This window comes from Perognathus longimembris, chromosome 27 (genome assembly GCF_023159225.1).
Source record: "Perognathus longimembris pacificus isolate PPM17 chromosome 27, ASM2315922v1, whole genome shotgun sequence".
In the NCBI taxonomy this organism is placed as follows: domain Eukaryota; kingdom Metazoa; phylum Chordata; class Mammalia; order Rodentia; family Heteromyidae; genus Perognathus; species Perognathus longimembris.
Window position 1 is genome coordinate 3,302,715 of NC_063187.1, and position 22,453 is coordinate 3,325,167.

A 22,453-nucleotide genomic window follows, 5' to 3' on the forward strand; every position below is an offset into this window, starting at 1 on the left:
AATTTATTGACTAGGCCTCTCAAGAAAATAGTGGATGTACATTTCCTGATGTCAGCTTAAAATTAAATTGATCTGTTACCATGGGAAGGGGTGTGTGGCCTGACTCAGTTAAATTTGGGAAAAAAAAATTACTCAAGCAAGGTCTACAATCATCGGTCCATTAGGAATGACTAACATAGTACACGGGGCGGAAAAATCAAGTACAAACTACGTATCTATCTGAGATACTTCTATTTGGCAATCTTATAACAAACCCCAAACCGAAAAGAACAAAGGAGGCTGCTAATTCCTTCACAGATAAAAGGGGGGGAAAAAAAAAAAAGCCAGGAATGAAGTGCTTAATCGGAAAGGGGAGGAAAAATCAATGTAAGAAAACGCACCACGTTCCCTTTCAAAACTAGAGTCCTGTCGGCTGGCTGCCGGGCCCAGGCCACGCGAGGCCTTGTGTGTTCTTTAAAAACTCTAGTGTAAAAACTGCTGGCTTTTCTACCACTGTGGTAAAGGAAAGCCAGCCCGGCCGGACCACACGACCCACGCAGGCCCTGAGCCCCGACTCCCTCCTCTGACGGGCAGCGGGGAGAAGTGAGCGCCAGAATATTCTAGCAGAGCTCCAGGCCTACCTCAGAGATTTTCTGGAAGAATGTTCTCGTAGTATTAACAGTAGTACACAGTCCCTCTGTCTGGGAGAAGACACGATTTGTTCAAAAAGGTGCTTAGTAACGAGTTCTCTGACAGCGCTATTGAATTACAATGTCCTTCAGTATCACTGCTACCATAATATATACATTTAACTTCCATGCCTCTAGAAAAAACATCTACAGTACATCTCATAATATAAAAATATATTACAAATCTGCTCCATTTATTTACAGGCAATGTTCTAGTATCTCTATGCAACATTTGTCTGACAGGAAGTTTACACAATATTTCCATTTCTTGTACGTTAAAAAAAATTCAATATGGCTTCTTGCTCACCCAAGCAAGAAAGTGATCTTTTTTTTTTTTTTAATTTTTCTTACCCAAACCAACTTTGGTGCATAAACAATTCAGTTTGACAATACTATAACAAAAATACAATTTTTCTCACATAAAAACAAAAACAAAAAAGTCAAGAACCAAATGCTTTCCTCAGGAAGAAATAGTCATAGAGGTGAAATGAACATATAGGAACGTGATTCAGAGAATTTCCATTGGAGGTTTTTTCCAAGACCAGGCCGAGATTGGCTCTACGGGCTAAGGGTCAGCACGGGCACTCGGGCCGAGGCTCGCCAAGGGGTCAGGGTCAGCACACTGCCACTCCTGAACGGTAATTTGCAGCCCTAATCCGATAGGCGGGATTTTGTGTTTTTTTTAAGTTGATTGCAAATGCCGCTCACGGCTTGCTTACATACAAATTGAACACTTTTCTGATCAGAGCTCTGCAAAAGAACACAAATGGCAACCAGTCACCTCTGTGTCTCATGGCGACAAGGCTAGTCATCTCTCCCTTTCTTGTCTCTGTCTACACACTCCCTAACATCCAGACAAGGGCCACACACACACACGCGTAGCCCACCGGTGCGGGGGGTGGGGGGACTGGAAGGGCCATGGGCATCGCTAAGGCGGGGGGGGGGGGGAGGCAGCTAGGAGCAGCATGGGAGCCTTTAGGAGGCTGTTCCGAGCCTGGGGCCCTGGGGCCGCGGAGGGCACTGTGGTCAGGCACTCTGCAGCAGGGCCAACCACGCCCACGTGGCCACGCTAAGCAGAAAGAGCAACAACGGGGTGGAGGGAGGAAGGGGCGTCCTAGTGTGCAACTCTCCTACGCCCGGTCAGTGCCTACGACTGCAGCACCCCGCTCGCTCGCTCGCGTTTACGTACTTAGTTATTGTTTACCTCTTCAACCTCTTCTGCGGCATTGTTCTAGAAGGAAAGAGAAGAGAATGGGCTTTTATTCAATGGACTCCAACACCCTCGAGAACTACAGGTTCTACACTACAGGCGTAAGGTCCTGAGTTCAAGCCCCAGAACTGCCCCCCCCCCCACATAACAAAAAAGGAAAAGAAAAGGGGGCTGGGAAGGTGGCTCGGTGGTCGAGTGCTCGCCTAGCATGAAGCCCCAGGTTCGAATCCTCAGCACCACATGCACAGAAAAAGCCAGAAGTGGCGCTGAGGCTCAAGTGGCAGAGTGCTAGCCTTGAGCAAAAAGAAGCTCAGGGATCCCTGGACTGGCAAAAAAAAAAAAAAAAAAAAGTATTATAATCTAAGCTACGTACTACTAAGATAAATCCAGAATGAACAGGTGAATGGAAACTACCAAACTGTCTGCAATGTAATTTCTACATTACAAAAAAGCATCAGAGGGCTGGGAATATGGCCTAGTGGTAGAGTGCCTGCCTTGTATACATGAGGCCCTGGGTTCGATTCCCCAGCACCACATATACAGAAAATGGCCAGAAGTGGCGCTGTGGCTCAAGTGGCAGAGTGCTAGCCTTGAGCAAAAAGAAGCCAGGGACAGCGCTCAGGACCTGAGTCCAAACCCCAGGACTGGCCAAAAAAAAAAGCATCAGAGTGCGGCTGGTGGTGCCTCACACCTGTAAATTACGGTTCGAAGCCAGCCCAGGCAGGGAAGTCCATGAGACTTCTTTCATCTCCAATGAACCACCAAAGAGCGAAGTGAGGCTGTGGCTTAAGCGGCAGGGTGTTAGCCCTGAGCAACAGAAACTCAGAGATAGTAACCAAGGCCTTGAGTTCAAGCCCCAGAACCAGCACACAAAAAAGAAAAAGAACACCAGAAGGTATGTTTAACATTGAAATTAATATTGAAATTCAAGATTGTCCAGTCTGAAATTTACTTAGCGCTGACACTCAGAAAGTTCTAGAATCTGGAGCCCTCCCGATTTCAGATGCTTAGATGAGGGACACTCATTGGGGTGGGGGGGGGAATGCTCTGAAGTCTAAGTAGTTTAGATAAAGACCATCAGCCTCTGCTCATGCAGCGGGTCCCGCGTGCTGTAAGGGGAAGGGGCCCTTACCTGTATATGTTTGGGTCCAGAAGCAAGGCCGTGTCTTTGGGTAGCTTTGATAAATGAACTACTTTCGTTTTTAATTGATGTCGCTCACTTTCATTCACCCATACGTCTGGCAGACTGCAAATCACAAAAAGGCCCGAGTCAGCGCCTCCAGCTGCCCACCACACCCCGAGCCTTCCCTGCACTAACAGCCTGTGTTGTGCCTTCTCCTCCGCAGGCTGGGATTACAGGTGTGCACCTTCATGCCTGGCTCACGTTCGCAGGGGGAACGTTTTAACCAGGAATTTCTAAGCCCCCCCCCGCCTTGCTGTTCCACTCACTAAGGGCAATTCCCATCTGGCCGGATGGATGGAAAGCTGAGAGCCCATGTCTTCCTTCCAAAAGGAACATGGCGGCTCCACAGGGAGGGAGGGAGGCAGGGAAAGCTGTGCAGGTTCTCTCACCCACAGGGAAAGGAGGGAAAACTGTGAGGAGGGACGTCGGCATGAAAATGGAAGATGAGCTGGGCACAGCTCATGCTTACAATCCCAGCTACAGCGGGGAGAGAGCTAGGGGATCGAGGCACCCCCCATTAACCTGTACAAGGCCACACTCAGCAGGAAAGCCGAGGGGCAGACCTAGGGCAGACACAGAAGCAATCCATCAGATGTGCACGCGTGAAAGGGAAGCCCACTGAGCCCGGGGAGTGTTTCCAGGACTCACATGTCTTCAGGCATCCAGTGAAGCAGAAGCTTTATCTTTCCAGAATCTTCTTTTCTCTTAGCTATTACCTAGGAAAGACAGGAAGAGAAAAGGTTCAAGAACATGGGTGAGACCAGTGTGGGGCACTGTTCCTGGCACCTCTGGCCCTGATCAGAAGAACTTTCTTTGGACACAGAACAGTACACCGTGCCTGTAAGGCTCATGGATTCAAATCACCTTCTGGGGTGCAGAGGTGCCTGATGATTTGGGGGTAAAGCGTGAAGATTTCATTCAAAGGCCAACTTTTTTTTCTTTTCCTGCCAGTCCTGGGGCCTGAGCACTGTCCCTGAGCTTCTTTTGCTCAAGGCTAGCACTCTACCATTTGAGCCACAGCGCCACTTCTGGCCTTTTCTGTGTTTGTGGTGTTGAGGAATCAAACCCAGGGCTTCATGCATGCTAGGCGAGCACTCTAGCACCGAGCCATGTTCCCAGCCCTCAGATGGCACCTACACTGCTCACACTTGCTGACCGGGGAGCGGTGGGCACAAATGTCCCCACCCCCCGAGGAGCGCAAACCAAGCTCCATGAGTCGCACACAGCAAGGATGTCACTGTACGTGAATAAAGCAAAAGGCATTGTGGCTTTTTCGTTTTGTTCTGGGAAGCTGGGTGTAGCGGTAATGGAGACTGGCCCTGTCTCCAGGGCTGAGATTACAGGCGTGCGCCACACACCTGCTGCTTCCTGGACGGTGGGGAAAATGAATTCCCTTAGCTTTTGAGCCATTTAGAAATGTGATTATGAAACGCAAAACACATTCTCCTTTTTTTTTCTCTTTCAAATCTATTGAATTGTAAAGAAAACCAGAATACTTACAGTACTATGAAAAACGACGCTGTGGCCCTTCCCTAAGCTCTCTATGTGAGCGGAGAGGTTAAAGCAGATGGCTCGATGTCGGATGGCGTCCAGTGTTTGGGCGTCGAAGAAGTCATGCGGTCGGGCTACAAGGCAGCACAGAGAAAGGTAAAGAATGTTTATAAAAACCAAACAGTTGTCCTTTCTCCTGAGGTAACAAAGGCCAACCTTGATAATAAACAAGTAACTCACACGTTACCTATCTAGTGTTCAAAAATGCAAGGTACGGTCTGGGAAGGTGGCTTAGTGGTAGAGTGCTTGCCTCGCATGCATGAAGCCCTGGGTTCGACTCCTCAGCACCACATACACAGAAAAAGCCAGAAGTGGTGCTGTGGCTCAAGTGGTAGAGAGCTAGCCTTGAGCAAAAAGAAGCCAGAGACAGTGCTCAGGCCCTGAGTCCAAGCCCTCAGGACTGGCCCAAAACAAAACAAAAATGCAAGGAATGATTTGCTGTTAAAAAAACAGGGAGACATGGAAAGAAGAGAGAGGGAGGAGGAGAGGGGTGCACCTCAATTCTCTCCCCCTGGATCGGTAAGTTTTTATTGGAAGACCTCTTGATTCATATAGCAGCAATTTTGGCATTGACAAAATGTCATCTTTTACTTGGACATCAACCTTAGTTCCATATTTACACAGATATAATAACCATCTCTACGCACAAAACTAGGGTCACAAACTCACCACACATTTTATGACAATCACAAAGAGAAAAACAATTCACTCTTCTAAGATGTAAACAAAATGTCTCCAAATTTCACCAGCAGTAATGTTATTTTTGTGTTTTTTACAAGTGCTTTCTTTACCAAAAGTACCTACTCCTTAAACATTTTAAGAGAAATTGCACACTGTTAAGACTAAAGGAAGATACTCACGGCCCTCCTTGGCTATGTAAATGCTCTGCTAGAGCAAACCCCACACCCGCGTGCTGCACAATGACAGCCCGCCACTGAGCTGTGTGACTGCACAAATGCCAGCCTTCAGTAAATTGTCTCTTAAGGGACTGGGAAGGTGGCTTAGTGGGATGCATGAAGCCCTGGGTTTGATTCCTCAGCACCACATAGACAGAAAAAGCCAGAAGTGGCGCTGTGGCTCAAGTGGCAGAGTGCTAGACTTGAACAAAAAGAAGCCAGGGACAGTGCTTGGGCCCTTAGTTCAAGGCCTGGGACTGGCAGAAAAAAAAAGTCTCTCATTTGTTAGATGGAAACATAACACAACAGCAATAGACTGATTAAATAGTACACTATCTAGATGGTTCCTCAAGAAGAAATGCACAGCTGGGCGCTGTAGCTCACGCCTGTCACCCCAGCTACTCAGGAGGCAGAGATCTGAAGAGCATGGTTCAAAGCCAGCCTGGGCAGGAAAGTCCATGAGACTCTTATAACCCACCAAAAAAGCCAAAAGTGGAGCTGTCAAGTGGTAGAGTGCCAGCCTTGACCTTTACAAAAGCTGAAGGTCAGCACCTAGGCTCAAGAGGCAGGAATGGGAAAAAAAAATATTATTTTCTTGTGTTTTGAGATAAAAGTAATGACATGGTTATGGAAACTATTCTTAGGATGTCTTTGTTGGATGTGGGGCTTGAACTCAGGGCCTGGGCGCTGTTCTTGAGTGCTTCTGCTCAGGGCTGGCGCTCTACCACTTGAGCCACAGCGCCACTCCCATTTTCCTGGTGGCTTATCAGAAGCAAGAGTCTCTCGGACTTTCCCGCCCAGGCTGGCTTTGAACTGTGATCCTCACATTTCAGCCTCCTGAGGAGTGGGAGTACAGGCGTGAGCCACCAGCACCCTGTGCTAAGTATTTTGAACTCGGGACCCCCACACGCACCAAAAAAATCATCATCCTTTGTAGAGAGACAAAGCAGATGTGTCATGCCAGCAGTCATGAAAAGAAGGAGTTATTGTATTATTCTTCCCCACACACCCCCCGCCTCCCCCTTTTTTTTTCTGCCAGTCCTAGGGCTTGAAGTCAGGGCCTGGGCGCTGTCTTTAACATGTCCCAATTTCCTGAAATATTTCTAAGAGCACGGTACTGCCGGGTTTTAAGGACAGAATGCGCCACGCCCCCGAGATCTAACCCTTGGCACACGCGTTTCTATGGACAGACAGCTACGACCCCATTCCCTGCCCCGCCCGGCCCGGCCCGGCCCCGGAGCAGGGCGAGCTGGGCAGCCCTCCCCAGCCCCTGGGAACACTCACGCAAGGAGCGCCGCCGCTTGTTCTTCAGCTTCCGCCTCTTGTTCATGCCAGCTTTCGACGGAGATTCTTCTTTGGCCTTTGGCTGGCTGGACACCTTGGACGAGTTCTGCTGGCTGAAGTGCGTGGGCACGTGGCGCGCGAGCCCTCCCTGAGACGCGAAGCTGGCGCTGCAGCCGCCAACCACACACTGCGGGGACAAGGGGGGGCGGTGAGCCTGGGTGGGGTTCGCCCTGCAGAAGGGTCCCCTGGCCCCAGGACTAACTCCATGAGGGAAGAATTTCACCTTCAACCTAAGAGCCCCCAAGACTGCCACTTACAAATTAATGTGCAACATTTTTTTTTCCCCAGTCCTGGGGCTTGAACCCAGGGCCTGGGCGCTGTCCCTGGCTTTTGCTCAAGGCTGGCACGCTACTGCTAAGCCAATGCGCCACTTCTGGCTTTTTTGTGTCTGTGGTAATGAGGAATCGAACCCAGGGCTTCCTGCATGGTAGGCGCGCACTCTGCCGCTAAGCCACCTTCCCAGCCCAGATGTGCAATTCCAAGAACAGTCCTACAAATCTGCTCTGCTGTTTAGTAGGGTAGATTTACTAGATCTAGCCTCTCCCACAAGACCCTTCCAGCTGCTCTCCTGCCTGCAAGCTTCCTAAGGTACATTCATCATGACCTCTTTGGCCTGCTGATCTCAAACGATGAACTACACCACCAACCAAAGCAGAGCGTGCAGCCACTGTGCAAGGACAATGCGAGCACAGCCCCCAGGGACCCAAACCTCCCATCTCACATGCGTAGCGCCACGACACAACTTCCAAGTTAGCTCCAGCGTGGCATGTTTAACAATTCTCCGTAATCACATCATTCTCTAGATGATTCTCCAGCTGGGGTCCCTTGGCTTAGACCCTATAAGCTACTGAGGAGGCTGAGATCTAAAGGATCATAGCTCAAGCATGGTAGAGGTGTGTTCAATATACACCGTGAACATATATTACAATGAAACCCCTGCCTATTATAAAGCTATCTGTGTTTCTTGTTGTTGCTGTTTGTTTTTTAGTGCCGGTCCTGGAGCTAGAATTCAGGGCCTGGGCACTGTCCCTATGAGCTCAAGGCCACAGTGCTCTACCACTTGAGCCACAGCTCCATTTTAGTATTTTTTTTCCCTGTGGTTAATTGGAGATAAAGTCTTATGGACTTTCCTACTAGGGCTGCCTTCAAACTCAGATCCTCAGATCTCAGCCTCCTGAGTAGCTGGGATTATAGGTGTGAGGCAGTGGTGCCCAGTTTGAAAAGAATATCTTAACTCAAGAATAAAATATAATAATTTTAAAAGGGGGCTGGGGATATGGCCTAGTGGCAAGAGTGCTTGCCTCATATACATGAAGCCCTTCAATTCCTCAGCACCACATATATAGAAAAAGCCAGAAGTGGCGCTGTGGCTCAAGTGGCAGAGTGCTAGCCTTGAGCAAAAAGAAGCCAGAGACAGTGCTCAGGCCCTGAGTTCAAGCCCCAGGACTGGCAAAAGACAAAAAAAAACCCGTGTGTGTGTGTGTGTGTGTTTGTGTATACACATACATATATATAATAAAAAAGGGAAGGAAAAGAATGAGACGTATTCACCACATGTCTGTAGCTGCATTTTAAAACAACTATAATTCACTAGATTCCAACAATAGGGGTCACAGGCTTTTAAGGAAGAAGGAAGTACTTCCAGGGTCTAACCGTATTGCTGACTCACCCCTGGCTCGTGGTCTCAAGCCATTGGACCATCAGCCTGAGAAACTGCCAGGACTACGGGCATGCATGCACCACTAAGCACCTGGCTGTAAATGTGTTTATGCAATTTTACAAACTTGTTACTAATTGTCTTCTCAGAAAGCATTAAGTGATTTTCAAGCCAACTCCACCAGCATTACTCATTCTCTGACAAAAGCCAAAGGAAGGTTCTGGCATCGTGCTTACATTCCAGTAGATATTACGGTTTTAACAAGCATTGAACCTCTTTCAACACAAACCTTTCAACTCTGTGGTATTTCGCTTTCCATAATTAGAAATCAAAATGGTGCATTTAATTTTCATGAGGACAAGTGCGAATACAACTTTTGCTGAAACTTACCGTTTATCACAATTTCCCAAAACATGTCTCAAGTAATTTATGACAAATCTCAAAATGGAGTGAAGGAAAGCAAGTCTCCTAGTATGCAGTGGTTTCTTTACTGCTAATATCTGCTAATAAGGGCGAAACCTCTGGTGGCGAAGAACATAATCAGACTCCAGTATTAACTGCACTGCTGCTCTAGCAAGGAGCCAGGCAGGGTGCACATGCTGATAATCCCAGCAGTCAGGTGGGAAGGACACATTTGAAACTGGCTTCAGACCTACTCCCCCCCCCTCCAAAAAAATCCTCAAGCTGGTGCTCACACCTGTAATCCAGGCTACTCAGGAGGCTGAGATGTGAGGATCGTGATTTGAAGCCAGGCCGGGCAGGAAAACTCCCTGAGACTCTTCTCACCAATAAAGTGCTACAAAGCTCTGGACATGGCACTGTGGCTCAAGTGGTAGAGCAAAAGAAGCCCAGGGACAGTGCCCAGCCCTAAGTCCAAGTCCCTCGATAGGCACTCAATCAACGGAGCGAGACAGAGCACGCCTTAGGGTGACGAGGGCATGCCAGGAGTGAGGCCCTGCATTGAAGCACACAGTAAGGAGACTGAAGTCAGGAGGGTAGCACGTACCTTGAAGGGCCGATCCCCGCTGTGTGTGAGCACGTGTCTCTGCAACCAGCTCTGGCTGGTGGAAGGCGTGTTGTACACTTTGCAGCCCTTCCACAAGCACACGAACACCTGTCCAAACAAGAGCCATGAGCTTAGTCCCGCAAGCAAGGGTCCAAGTGCGCATGCTCCAGGCCCTGGGGGACCCCTCAGCTGCCGTGTGCACAGCAGAGTGCTTACTCCAGAGAGCAGCTTCCTGCATTCCTGTACCAGTGCTTCACCCCACCTGGGGCCCGCCTCGCCCGCCACTCCCCACGGCGCCCATACCTAGTGTCACTGTGAAGCAGTATTACTAACACGCTATCTCCCTGGGTACCTGTGGCTCAGGCCTGTCAGGCCTGTCATCCAGCTACTCAGAGGACTGAGGTTCAAAGCCAGCCCAGGTAGGAAAGTCCGTGAGACTCTGATCTCCAGTGAATCACCAGAAAACCGCAAGTGGAGCTGTGGCTCCAAGCGGTAGAGCACCAGCCTTGAATGAGAGCCGAGAATCTCAGTTTGAGGCCAATCGAGACGGGAAAAGTCCCTCTCAGCTCCCACTCACCAGCAAAAAGCTGTTTGTGAAGCTGCAGCTCAGTGGTAGAGCACTATTCTTGAGCACAAAAGTTAAAGGACAGAGCCCCGGCCCTGAGTTCAAGCCCCAATATGTAAACAGAACTAAATCTAGACATTAAATGGAAACTGTGGAGTTCTATGCTAGAGGAGGAGGGGTGGGGAGAAGCAGGAGTGGGAGGTCAAACCCAGTCCAGCCAGAAACAAAAAGGACAGACAGAAAAGCTGGGGGCCGGCAGGGCCATCACCTTCGAGTCCCCTTCACCTGCCTGACCACTGCCAGACGCCATCTTCAGTGCTCACCCCATGCATCAACAAGCAGGGGCTGGGCTTGAAGTTCTCTCACACAGGACAAGACGGAAGCCACAAGTAGGTGTGAACGAGATGTCCCTGGTTTCCAGAACAAGTTCTGGAAATGCTCAAGCCAGAGGAAAGCGAGGACTTACCTCCCTGAGCACATTTGCAGCCTCTATCCAGGGCCGAACCCCGCACCTGGGAGGAGCTGTCTCTCCTCCCCCTCCTCCCACCAGGAGCAACCGCACCTGTCACTGTCACAGGGCAGGGCCAGGGGGACCACGCCCTGCCCAGGGGCCACTAATGCAATGCCCTGCAGCCCAGTGATACTAGAGAAAATGAGGTGCATGCCAGGACTCAAGCTGGGAGAGCCAGCTCCCATCTGCTAACAAAAGGAGCATGGCAGTTCCAGCTCACCAGCAAAACTAGGGCTGGAGGTGCAGCTCGAGAGTCCAGTACCAGCTTAGTAAGAGTGAGGCCAAGTTCACACTACAGCACTGCCCCCCTCCACCACCACCCCCGCCCCCAAACAGGAAAGGGGATAATCTTGAGGAAGGTGGCTATCCAATAAACCTTTCCACAAGTGCAGTCTCCACACTAAAAGCTCAAATAACAGAATAGAGGGAATCCCCCCCAAAAAACACCAACTTGCCCCAAGCCTGCGTTTCCTTTGCAGACTGGTCTGTCTAGAATGGAGCCGATCTTGAAGCCCGAGAGCTGGCCACATGCACAATCTGTGAAGATCGTGTTTGGCCACTGGTGGGGGAATTGGTTTTTGTGGTTGTTTACAAGGAAGGTCTGGCCGTGTAAGCCAGGCTGGCCTCAAACCTGGCCTCGGCCTCCCAAGTAGCTGGCATTGCAGGCACATGCGTGCACCAGGCTTGAGAAACACAATGTTACTGTTAGAAACCGCCCCATTATAAACACACAAACACCAATACCACAGGGCTCACATGCAAGCCAATCTGGACGGAAGGTGCCCCTGTGGCTTGTTGCTCCTCACCGAGGTTTGGTTTGGCTCCTTTACAGAATACCAGGCATGAGCCCACGGCCCACGCTCACGTATGGAGACCACTATCATGCTAGCACGTCCTAGACAGGAAAAGAGAGCCTGACTTCTCCTCACTTTCTCACTTTACAGCTAGGGAATTTTGGAAGAATCAGTTTATCGAAGCCCAGTCTGGTGGCACATGCCTATAATCCCCGCTCCTAGGAGACAGAAGAAGCTTCAGAAGGCTTGCAGGAAGGCCAATGTGATCAAGACCTGACCTGAAAAAGGAACTGCAAAGCCGCAGGACCTGGGAAACAGCCCTGAGCCCAAGCCCCAGTCCTGCTCAATGAATGGATGGAGGAATGGAGGAATGAAAAGCCCATGGCTGGATTGACAGGAGAAGATATGGGGCCTCAAAATAGCTGCCATCAGATGGAGACGTTCATAGCCATGAACAGAATGCTGGGAGGGGAGAGGGGCTAGAGCTAGGAGCCAGGGAGACGGCGCCCGCCCGCAGGCAGGCAGAAGCCAGGGACCAGAAGTACTTGTGTCTCTGGCCCTAAACAAGTCCGCAGCTCATGTCTCCCTGGGCTGTTCTCAGCCTCAGGGGTGACCTGAGGCCCCTGAACTAGAGAAAGCCAGCTCAGGGACAATTCCCAAACGCTCAGGAGCCGGGAGCATCTCTGCGTATTTGTAGTATCTATCCTTATCTATTCTCTTCTTGGTGCTGCCAACAGGCCTGGGCGCCGTCCCTGAGCTTCTTCACGCGAGGCCCACGTTCTACCACTTGAGTCACAGCTCCATTTCTGGCTTTTTGTTAGTTCACTGGAGATAAGGAGTCTCATGGTCTTTCAGGCCTGGGCTGGCTTCGAACCATGATCCTCTGATCTCGGCCTCCTGGGTCCACTAGGACTGCAGGCATGAGCCACTGTGGAAGGGTAAGGTCTCCAAAACAAGGTGAACGGAACCCCAACAGGTGATAGCTCCTCACTGCATGAGAGGTGGGGAATTAAAGGAAAAATCAACATCTGAGAACATGAACCCGGTGGAGAAAGTAATCCTGCTGCTTAAGAGGAAGGCAGAAGTGTACTCTGCAAATGCGAGTGCCCGTGGGGCAGAACCCACCCCTCCGCGCTGGCCGTCCACGTGGATGGTGCGGATGTGCTCGGCCAGGTCCGGGCTGGAGGTGAAGCAGGCCTGGCACTGGTCCCAGCAGCAGTTGTAGGCGATGCTCTTGCTTGACGAGGTGGCGCTGCCCTGCCCGTTCATCATGGCCGGCGTGGAGCGCCCACTGGAGATGGTGCTGTCCACGTCCATGATGGTACTGCTAATGCTGCCCACGAGAGGAGAGACAGAGAGAAGGCCCGGTCAGCCTACCACATCTCATCACCCTGAAGACAACACAACGTTCTCGGCAAAAAATGAGGAAATAACCCGTGCAGGTGGCTCACACCCGTCCTCCCAACTACTCAGCAAGACAGAGATCCGAGGATCGAGGTTCAAAGCTAGCCCAGGTAGGAAAGTCATCTCCAATGATCCACCAAAAAAAAAAAACAGAAGTAGATGGGGCTGGGGATATGGCCTAGTGGCAAGAGTGCTTGACTCGTATACATGAGGCCCTGGGTTCAATTCCCCAGCACCACATATACAGAAAATGGCCAGAAGTGGCGCTGTGGCTCAAGTGGCAGAGTGCTAGCCTTGAGCAAAAAGAAGCCAGGGACAGTGCTCAGGCCCTGAGTCCAAGGCCCAGGACTGGCCAAAAAAAAACACAAAAAAAAACAGAAGTAGAACTGAGGCACAAAGTGGTAGAGCACTAGCGTTGAGCAAAAAAGCTCAGGGACAGTGCCCCTCCAAACCCCACAGGTTCATTTCAGTAACTTGCTGAAGGTATGGACTCCTGATACTGTACTGATCGAACCATACGCCCCAATACAGTCTATCCATTCTATGGCTTCCATACTTCCAGGGAGTGTAAGAAAGCAGTTTTTTCCAGGTGTCAATAATTTAGCATCAAAACATTCTGTCACAGGACCTGAAATCATTTCCTCCATTTACACTCTGCAAATTAAACCCCAGCCACCCACACCAAACCTCTTCCAATCTCAAAAAGAACAGCCAGGCTGGGAAGGTGGCTTAGAGGTAGAGTGCTTGCCCAGCATGCATGAAGCCCTGCATTCCATTCCTCAATACACAGAAAAGGTCGGGACTGGCACTGTGGCTCAAGTGGCAGAGTGCTAGCCTCGAGCTAGCTCAGGGACAGTGCCCAGGCCCTGAGTTCAAGCCCCAGGACAGAACAAAACACAAACAACGAACAGCCAGGTGCTGCTGGTAGCTAACATGTGCAATCCCAGCCAGTCAGGAGGCCGAGATCTGAGGATCGCTGTTCAAAGCCAGCCAGGGCAGACAGTCCCTGTGAGATTCATCTCTAGTCACAAACTGAAAGTGGAGCTGTGGCGCAAGTGAAAAACCTCAGAGAGCACATGGGCCCTGAGTTGAAGTCCTAAAATACACACACAAAAAATTCTTCGTCTTGGGGTATACAAACACACTCAAGGGTCTAGGTCAATCACCAGGACTAGAATTAACTAGAATCCTGGCTAGTGTGTCACTCAGAAATGGAGTGTTTGGCATGTGTGAGGTCCTGGATTCCATCCCCAACACCACACACACACACACACACACATACACGCACGTGCGCACGCACAATGTGCTTAAATCTGGGTAATATCTTCCAATTTTAATGAAGTAATCTTTTCCTAAGTTAGCTGGTAATTGCTAATGTGACACTTCAGTAACCATCCAACATATATTTTTACAAATTTACCAACACCACCCTCCTAGTTTACATCTAGGAAGGTGAACAACGTGAGTTTTGTTAAGTTGGCAAGCCAGTTTTGTAGTAACTCGTGTCTGACATCAAAGGCACCCTTGTTTCTTGCTGGCAGTGCTCGAGTTTGGATGCGGGTTCTGGCACCTGTGAGGCAAGCACACTACCACGGGGGCCATTCCCCGCACGCTACATGCACCCATATTCTAAAAGTGAACAAAAACGTTTTGTAGGATGTTTCACATTTAAAAAAAAAAAAGTAAGCCTTGTATTTCCCTTTAAAGGGTATTCTAGCATTTGAACTGACTTGGCTGACTATCCGCCAGTGAATATAGGTTCTAAAGTCCAAGTCCTGCCACTTAGCTTTACAACTGTCGTCTCTGGGACTCTGAGAGGGCTTGTGCGCTGTGTGGGAAGCAAACACAGATTTGCCCGTGGCTCTTGGAAATCTCCACTTTCATGGGGGCCCTTCACCCTGCCATCCTCTCTCCCCCTCCTCGCCTGCTGTTCAACGACAAAGCCTGTTCTGACAGAGGCCACACCAACCTAACCCGCGGGCCAGGCTCCGGGGCTCTGCATGGAAGACCGCCCGTGCCCATGGGGAAAGTGTCCAGGGACAGGCTTCAGGGAGGAGGTTGGGGAAACACACCGGGTGCTCTTGCTTAGCCCAGAGGCACAGGCAGGCAGCCGAGGCCACCCTCTTGGGGAAGGATGCACAGACCGCGCTGCCCATGTGTTGGGAGAGATGAACTCCTGCGCCCAGTATGCCATTTTCAGCTGTGTTCCCAGGCTGGCCTCAGAACTCAGTCCTCCCACCCCCACCTCCTGAGCCCTGGGATTACAGGAGTGTACATATGTGCATATATAACCCCACAGCTAGTCCTAGCCACACCCACCTTTGTGCCAGAACCGGGGCTTCAACTCAGGGCCAGGGTGCTCCGTCCTTCTGTTTTCCCACAATGTTTTTAGTTGTTCATTAAGAGTTTAAGAGTCTCATAGACTTCCTGCCTGGACCGGTTTCGAACCAATCCTCAGATCTCAGCCTCCTGAGTAGCTGGGATGACAGGCGTGAGCTACTGATAACTGGCACTAAACCTTTTATTTAAAATTAAAAAAAAAATCCAGTCCACGCTGGGCAGTCAGGATCTCTGGCAGGCTCTCCAGCCCTCCCAAGCTCCTCCCACTTTATGAAGACCCACCTGGACCCCAGGAGGGTCCAGGATGCAGGAGGTCATTGGGATCAGGGAGAGCAGAGACGATTTGACTGACAGAAGCTGGGTTAGTACAGATGTCAACGTTTGGACAGTGAGATGACCAGAAGTAGCCACCCACTCGGCCCCTCCACCAGGTCTGCACTCAGCTCTGCTGGGAATTGGAGGGCGGGATGGGGGGGGCTGCCCATGCGCACTTCCTGGCCACCTGACACGCCAACACTGAAGCCAGCCGCCTGCCTGGCACCTGGAGGACACCCTGAGCCGGACAAAGCACACATACTATGCCCGCCGCTTCTATCATCCAAGGCTGGCCTGGTTTGCTTTGGTTTTTCTGAGTAAGAGTCTCACCGTGTACCACACGCCTGGGACTCACTTCCTGCTACCACTGCCCCCGTGCTGAGATTGAGGCAAAGAAGCTACCACAGAGGCGGAGATCTAACTAACTCAGGCTTAGGCTCAGCACACGAGGCAGATGTATGGGATGTCCATCCAGATACAGACAATCAGACCGACGGACGGATGGATGGATCTGTCTTAGGAATAAGACACCTGGACCACACCACACTTCTGCAAAGCCATCCCATTTTACCTTCTAGAGTGCTATGCGTAGGACTAGTGGCGTGGCTCAAGGGGTAGAGCACCAACTATGAGCAAGAAAGCAAGAAGAGAGCTGCAGGCCCTGAGTTCAAACCTAAAGTGCTGGGCTTTTTGGTGCTTCACCTCAGAAACAATTAGGAAGGGCAATGGGGACAAGCCCCTCCCTTACAGAACTGTGTGATAAATTTCCCTAAGGCCCTTCCCAGGCCACTCGGGAGGGACTCTAAATCTGCTCCCTGTGATGCAATTAATTTGCTCTGGGAATCATCTGAGCTCAAACTCGAAACCTAGCTAGTGTCTTACTCATAGAACAGCCAGTTTCAGTGACATATTTAGGTAAGACTGTAAAAGTAAGATACATGGCTTGGTTACAGAAGCAACCATAAAAAAAATTAATTAAGAGTCACACTAAAAAAAAAAATCACTAGCCCAAACAAAGATGGCATTATTACTATCATTACTGTAATTACAAGCTATTATTACATAACCCAAAAGAGCTGAAATGGATTTTTCTAATCGAGACTACTCTGTCCCCATAATTATTCTCTAGATAAAAACAAACGACTTTTTCTCCCCACAACCCACAACAGTCACAAATTGGCCAGAAGGGATTTCACGCAACAATGATGCAACAGTCCAGGGAGAGGCCGGAGCCGCGGGCCCACCGCTGCGGGCACCTGGCTGCGCCCACCTGCACATCTGCACACGTCTACACCACACGCAGCACCACGCCCAACCGTCAGTGCCACGCCCAAACTGCCTTTCACTTTCTCTACCCACATTTTTCAATCTACCTTAAGATGTCTGCAAGTGATCATCTTCCAAAGATCCCAATGCCTCAATGAAATGACCCAAACCAGGGTGCTGTTCCTGGCCCACGCCTGTCATCCCAGCCACTCAGAAGGCTGAGGTCTGAGGATCACAGTTCAAAGCCAGCCAGGGCAGGAAAGTCTGTCAGACTCTTATCTCCAATTACACACACACACACACACACACACACACACACACACACTCTCTCTCTCTCTCTCTCTCTCTCTCTCTCTCTCTCTCTCTCTCTGCTGGTAGAGCTATGGCTCAAGTGGTAGAGTGCTAGCCTTGAGCACAAAAACTCTGGGATAGTGCCCTAGCCCTGAGTTCATGCCCCAATACTGGAACAAAGACAAACCTACCACCTCTATCAAATACAAACATTAAGACTCTCAGCTAGGTGCTACTGGTTGCCGTATCTTAAGACCTGGATCTGAAAGGACTAGGGCAGAGAAGTCAGCAAAACTCTACCTCCAATTAACCAGGAAAAAAAAAAGCTGAACTGGAGGTGTTGCTCATGTGGGAAAGGGCCTGGGAGCAAAAAAGCCAATCAGGTACACCAGGTATGAGTTCAAATCCCAGCTGGGAATGTGGCTCAGTGATAAGAGTGCTTGCCCAGCATGCATGAATGAAGCCCTGGGTTCGATTCCTCAGCACCACATACACAGAAAAAGCTGGAAGTGGCGCTGTGGCTCAAGGGGTATAGTGCTAGCCTTCAGCAAAAGCAGCTCAGGGGCAGTGCCCAGGCCCTGAGTTCAAGCCCCAGGACTGGCAAAAGCAATAAAAAAGCCTGTCTACCATGCAGCCAGGCACTTGATATGGTACTCCCTACCCCCCACTGTGAGCTCAGGGTCCTTTCAACAACTGCTAGCTCCCCAAGCTCAGTGACTTGAAAACCTCAAGGCCAATAAGGACCCAAACCACAACCCAGTTTCACTAGTTGGCTCTCCTTGTACAAGTGATTCATCCACGGGTAGACGGTACAGTTATTACACTCTCGTGTTCAAGTATTCAGAAAAGTAAGTGAGTGTGGTTAGCCAAGTTCCAACCTTATTTGGACTCAGGACACCAATCTTACTCCTTCCTTCCTCTGAGACATGATATAAAAATTAAGACATTCACTGTCAAAGGAAACCCAAAGCTTCACTTGCCAAAGTCTCTCTTGGTATTTAATTGGTATTTCATCTCTTGTCTCTGGAAGGTATGGAATGGACAGGTATAAACCAAAGCAATACAAGCTGATCCATATTACCTTACTGTCGGTTACTGTGCCAGTTCTGGGGCTTGAACTCAGGGCCTGGGTGCTGTCCCTGAGTCGGAGCCCGCTGACCTGTTACTTAGATCTCCTAAGTCCTGCAAAGTGGAACCGGTACCAGTTCCCATCCAGCTCTAGGGACCCAGGCCCCAGACTAGGCTAAGTGTCACCAGGCTTGCGTCAGGTGCTGGGTGGAGTCACGATGCCTTCCATGTGCCAGCCCATGACGTCAGCACGGAAAGCTGGTGACAGAGGCATGCTTTATGCATAGCTCACACCAATCTAAACCTTTCCTACCGACAGCCAGGCAATGGAGAGACTCGCCGGTCCTCCCTGCTACTCAGGAGATGGAGATCTGAGGACCACTAGTTCTAAGCTAGGCCAGACAGGAAAATCCATGAGACTCTATTTAATGAGCCAATAAAAAGCCAAAACTGGAGATGTAGGTCATGTGGTAGAACTCCAGCTTTGAGCAAAAGCACTAAGGGAAAGCACCCAGGCCCTGAGTTCAAGCCCAGTATTGGCACAAAAACAAATAGCTAATCTCCCTAAAGCTATTCCCCACTTCCCCTTTCCTATAGAGCTCAGTTCTTTTCTGGGGCTTAAACCTCAATTGATTTTTCTAAATGAGGCACCAGAAGTGTTGGTAAATAAAACAAGCCTAAGTTTTTCAAAATGCATTCTCAAAACATTCAAATCATGCAAAATATTCCTCGCGGCATTAACTACAGGGTTCTTGTTTATCACTTAACCAAATCCCTAAACTTTAGCAGAGTCCAACTTTGACATCCAAATCAACTGCAGCCCAGCGTGGCGGGCCCCCGCACCTGAGACCGAGGCAGCGGCCGGTCAGCTGCGGGCCAGCTGGGCTTTCCGCAGACAGGCCCTGCCCTCCAAACAACACAAAATCACTACTGACCTAGAAATCCCGCTGCCTGCCAAAACATCAGCAGATGGCCAAAATAAATGTTAATATACTTTGGAAGCATGATTCTTCTTTGGATACATTAAAAAACCAACTACTTAAAACACGGTGCTTTCCAAAAGCATCAAAAGTAATGAGAAGTGGGGGGCGGGAGGGGGGGCGCTGATGGCTCATATCTATAATCCTAGCTACTCAGCTGGCTGAGATCTGAGAACTGGGGTTGGGTTCAAAGGCAGCCTGGGTAGAAAAATCTGAGACTCCTATCTCCAATGAACCACCAAAAAGCCAGAAGTGGAGCTGTGTGTGGCTCAAGTGGGAAAGTGCTCTTCTCCAGCAAAAGAAGCTCAGGGACGGTGCCCAGGCCCTGAGTTCAAGCCCTAGGACGGGCACAAAAAAAGAAGGAATGGGGTAATGAGAGCAACAATGGTCCCATTTCTGAAATGTCCTGGGGAAAGAAAACAGACTGCCCTAGTCAGTCTCTCATTATTTCCAACAAGCTTTAAAAAAGTAGCACAGATTCCCCCAGGGACTACAACTGCACAGGACTTACACACTGCCAACATTCAGGCATCACTGTGTGTGATGGAGACTCTTACACACATTCTCTTTCTCACCTCCATGACTACTTCGCTACAATCCCGCCGTGCAGGACTCTGCACAGTTTTCACCGAGGCCTGATGTGAAGCCATGGGGCAGCAGGGGGGAGGGGAAGGGGACATGAGACCCCATGAAACTGCTGGACAGAACCTGAAGGCACTTTTCCCTTCCAGGGCAGTGTCTGTCTGTGTTCAAACTTTCCCCCAGATTTGTCACCCAACAGGCGGGAAAGATGAACATCAAGCTGGAGCCCACATGACCGGGTGCTACGCAGGGACTCGGAAAGCGAGAATCAGACAGAAACCAGCGGATAGAAAAGCCCCTCTCCCCCCCACCCCTACCCCTGCCCCTTAAGTTTAGCAGCGTGGGGGTTGTGGGGAAAGTCCTCCGTGGACCAGGAAGGCCCAGCCCTGTCCGAAAGCAGCTGTCAATCAGACCTGTGACAAGTGCCGCTGGGGGGGGAGGGGGTGGCGGTCCTGGGGTGGGGGTGAGGGAGAGAAGCCCGGGCAGGGGGAGTTGGGGGGATGGCTGCGGGGCTGGACAGGGGCAGGGGCGGGCATCCCCCTCCGAGGCCCCGGCATGGTAATCTGGGGCGCTGCGGCTTCAATCCACCCCCCTGCTCCCCTCCGGGAAGGGTAATGGAGGGTGGGGTACGGCGGCTTAAAGTCAGTCGCCTGACCCCCGCCCTCCGGGAGGCCCGGGGAAACTATGGGGGGGCGGTGGGGGGAAGGCCGGCGGAAAGTCCCTAAATCCCCTATGGAGGCGGGGGACGGGGGACAGGGCGGAGCACGGGCCTCGACCCCCTCGGAGAGGCCCGGGAAGGGGACTGGTGGGGGGGGGGAGCACAGGGCGGAGCACGGGCCCCGTCTCCCTCGGAGAGGCCCGAGAAGGGGCCCGGGGGTCGGGACCGAGCACGGCCCCCCGATCTCCTCGGGGAGGCCCGGGAAGGGGACCGGGGATCGCGGCGGAGCACAGCCCCGATCTCCTCGGGGAGGCCCGGGAAGGGGCCCGGGGGTCGGGACCGAGCACGGCCCCCCGATCTCCTCGGGGAGGCCCGGGGAAGGGGGCCGGGGGTCGCGGCGGAGCACAGCCCCGATCTCCTCGGGGAGGCCCGGGAAGGGGACCGGGGATCGCGGCGGAGCACGGCCCCGCTCCCCTCACCCCACCCCACCCCGCCCCGCGCGCGGCCCGCACCTGTCCTCCGAGTCCATGCGGCTCAGCGGCTCCCCGTCCGACGACATCTCCAGGCTGCCCCGGCGGCCCCCGGAGGTCGCGCTGCTGCCGCCGCCCCCGGTGCCGTAGCCGTCGTCGCCGCCGCTCGAGACGACGCTGCTGCTGCTGCTGCCGCCGCCGCCTCCTCCGCCGCCCGGGCCCCCGCCGCCGCCGCCGCCGCCGCCGCCTCCTCCGCCGCCCGGGCCCCCGCCGCCGCCTCCGCCGCCGCCGCCGCCGCCGCCCGGGCCCCCGCCGCCGCCGCCCGGGCCCTGCGCCGCGCCCGGGCCGAGCTCGCGGCCGCCGTCGCCGCTGCTGCTGGCGGCGCCCGGGCTGAGCGAGCGCGTCTCGTCGCCGCCGCCGCTGCCCTCCAGGCTCTCGGCGCTGCTCTCCTCGCCGCCGCCGCCGCTGCTGCTGCTGCTCGCGTCCTCCTCCTCCTCCTCCTCGTCCTCCTCGTCGTCCTCCTCGTCCTCGTCCTCCTCCTCGTCCTCCCCGACGCGGCTGCCGCTCCCCGGGCTCGGCTCCGACATGGTCCCCGCCGCGCCGCCGCCGCCGCCGCTACCGCCGCCGCCGCCGCCGCCACCGGGCCGCAGCAACGCCGCCGCCGCCGCCCGGGCCGCCGCCGCCGCGTCCGCGTCCTCGTCGTCGTCGTCGTCGTCGGGGGGCGCGGCCCGACCCCGCGCCGCCGGCCCCGGGCTGCCGGGGGGCAGCGGGCTGAGGCGGGAGAGTTCCTCCAGGTCGGCCATGTCGGCGAGCGCGGCGGCCATGGCGGCGCTGCTCCCCGCCGCCGCCGCCTCCCCGCCGCTCCCCGCGCGCGCGCCGCCTCCCCGCGCCGCGCCGCCTCCCCGCGCCCCGGCCCGGCCCGCCCCGCCCAGCCGCCCCGCTCGCGCTCGCTCCCGGCCGGCCCGCCCCCCCCTCCTCCCAGGCGCCCCAAAGTCCGCCGCCCGCCGCCTCCGAGCAGGAGGAGGGCGCGCCGGCCGCGTCAGCCCGCACACGCGCTACGGAGCCCGCGCGGGGACACGCGCCGCGCGCCTGCGCCGAGCCGCCGCGCCCGGCCCCGCCTCCAACCCCGCCGCTGTCTCCCACGGCCCTGCGCCGAGGCCACGCCCCCGTGGTCACGCCCCCTCCACCGCTCACGTCCTCCGCCGGACGCGAAAGCCACGCCCCCACGGCCGGCCCCCACGGAGGCCACGCCCCCTCCAGCCACCACTCGGGCTCGCTCTCTCAGCCCATTGCGGAGACCACGCCCTCCGTAACCACGCCCCCTCCGTCCTTCCTTGGCCTGCAGACCACGCCCACCGCCGGCTTTCACCGCCACGCTTAGGCCACGCCCCTGACCACACCCCCAACTCCTTTTCTCATGTTACCTGCATGGAGGCCACGCCCCCTGCGCCCCCCCCCCAGCCCTGAGCGTGTCTTGGGGGGGAACCTCCCCACATCTTCCATAGACACTGCCCAGACCCCACGGGGCTGAGGCTGGGCTGAGGGTCGGAGCGGGTCATGGTGCTTCATTGCAGCTACTGAGGAGGCTGAGATCTAAGTAAGAATCGCGGTTCTAAGCCAGCCGGGGCAGGCAAGTCCGTGAGACTCTCATCTCCAATGAACCAGCAAAAACTGGAAGTGGAGCTGTGGCCCGA

At 53.1% G+C, this 22,453-nt stretch overlaps 1 protein-coding gene across 1 annotated transcript; it reads right to left on the bottom strand.

Moving 5' to 3' along the window:
• Nucleotides 1-1,353: 1,353 nt before the first annotated feature.
• Aebp2 (AE binding protein 2) lies at nucleotides 1,354-21,605 on the bottom strand. The gene is made up of 10 exons (XM_048335275.1): nucleotides 21,067-21,605; nucleotides 20,802-20,964; nucleotides 12,511-12,718; nucleotides 9,516-9,623; nucleotides 6,793-6,979; nucleotides 4,562-4,686; nucleotides 3,710-3,777; nucleotides 3,011-3,124; nucleotides 1,873-1,899; nucleotides 1,354-1,418 (listed from the first exon to the last, which is right to left on the bottom strand). Exons 1-10 carry the CDS (start codon nucleotides 21,581-21,583, stop codon nucleotides 1,373-1,375), a joined length of 1,563 nt encoding a protein of 520 aa, XP_048191232.1. The 5' UTR covers nucleotides 21,584-21,605; the 3' UTR covers nucleotides 1,354-1,372.
• Between the last annotated feature and the right edge of the window lie 848 nt (nucleotides 21,606-22,453).

Coding starts and splice junctions, on each gene's coding strand:
- Aebp2 (XM_048335275.1), bottom strand. CDS start 21,583: ATGGCCGCCGCGCTCGCCGACATGGCCGACCTGGAGGAACTCTCCCGC. Junction 20,965..21,066: donor CCCGGGCGGCGGCGGCGGGG/GCCCGGGCGGCG, acceptor CGGGCGGCGGAG/GAGGCGGCGGCGGCAGCAGC. Junction 3,125..3,709: donor CACTGGATGCCTGAAGACAT/GTGAGTCCTGGA, acceptor TGTGATTTGCAG/TCTGCCAGACGTATGGGTGA.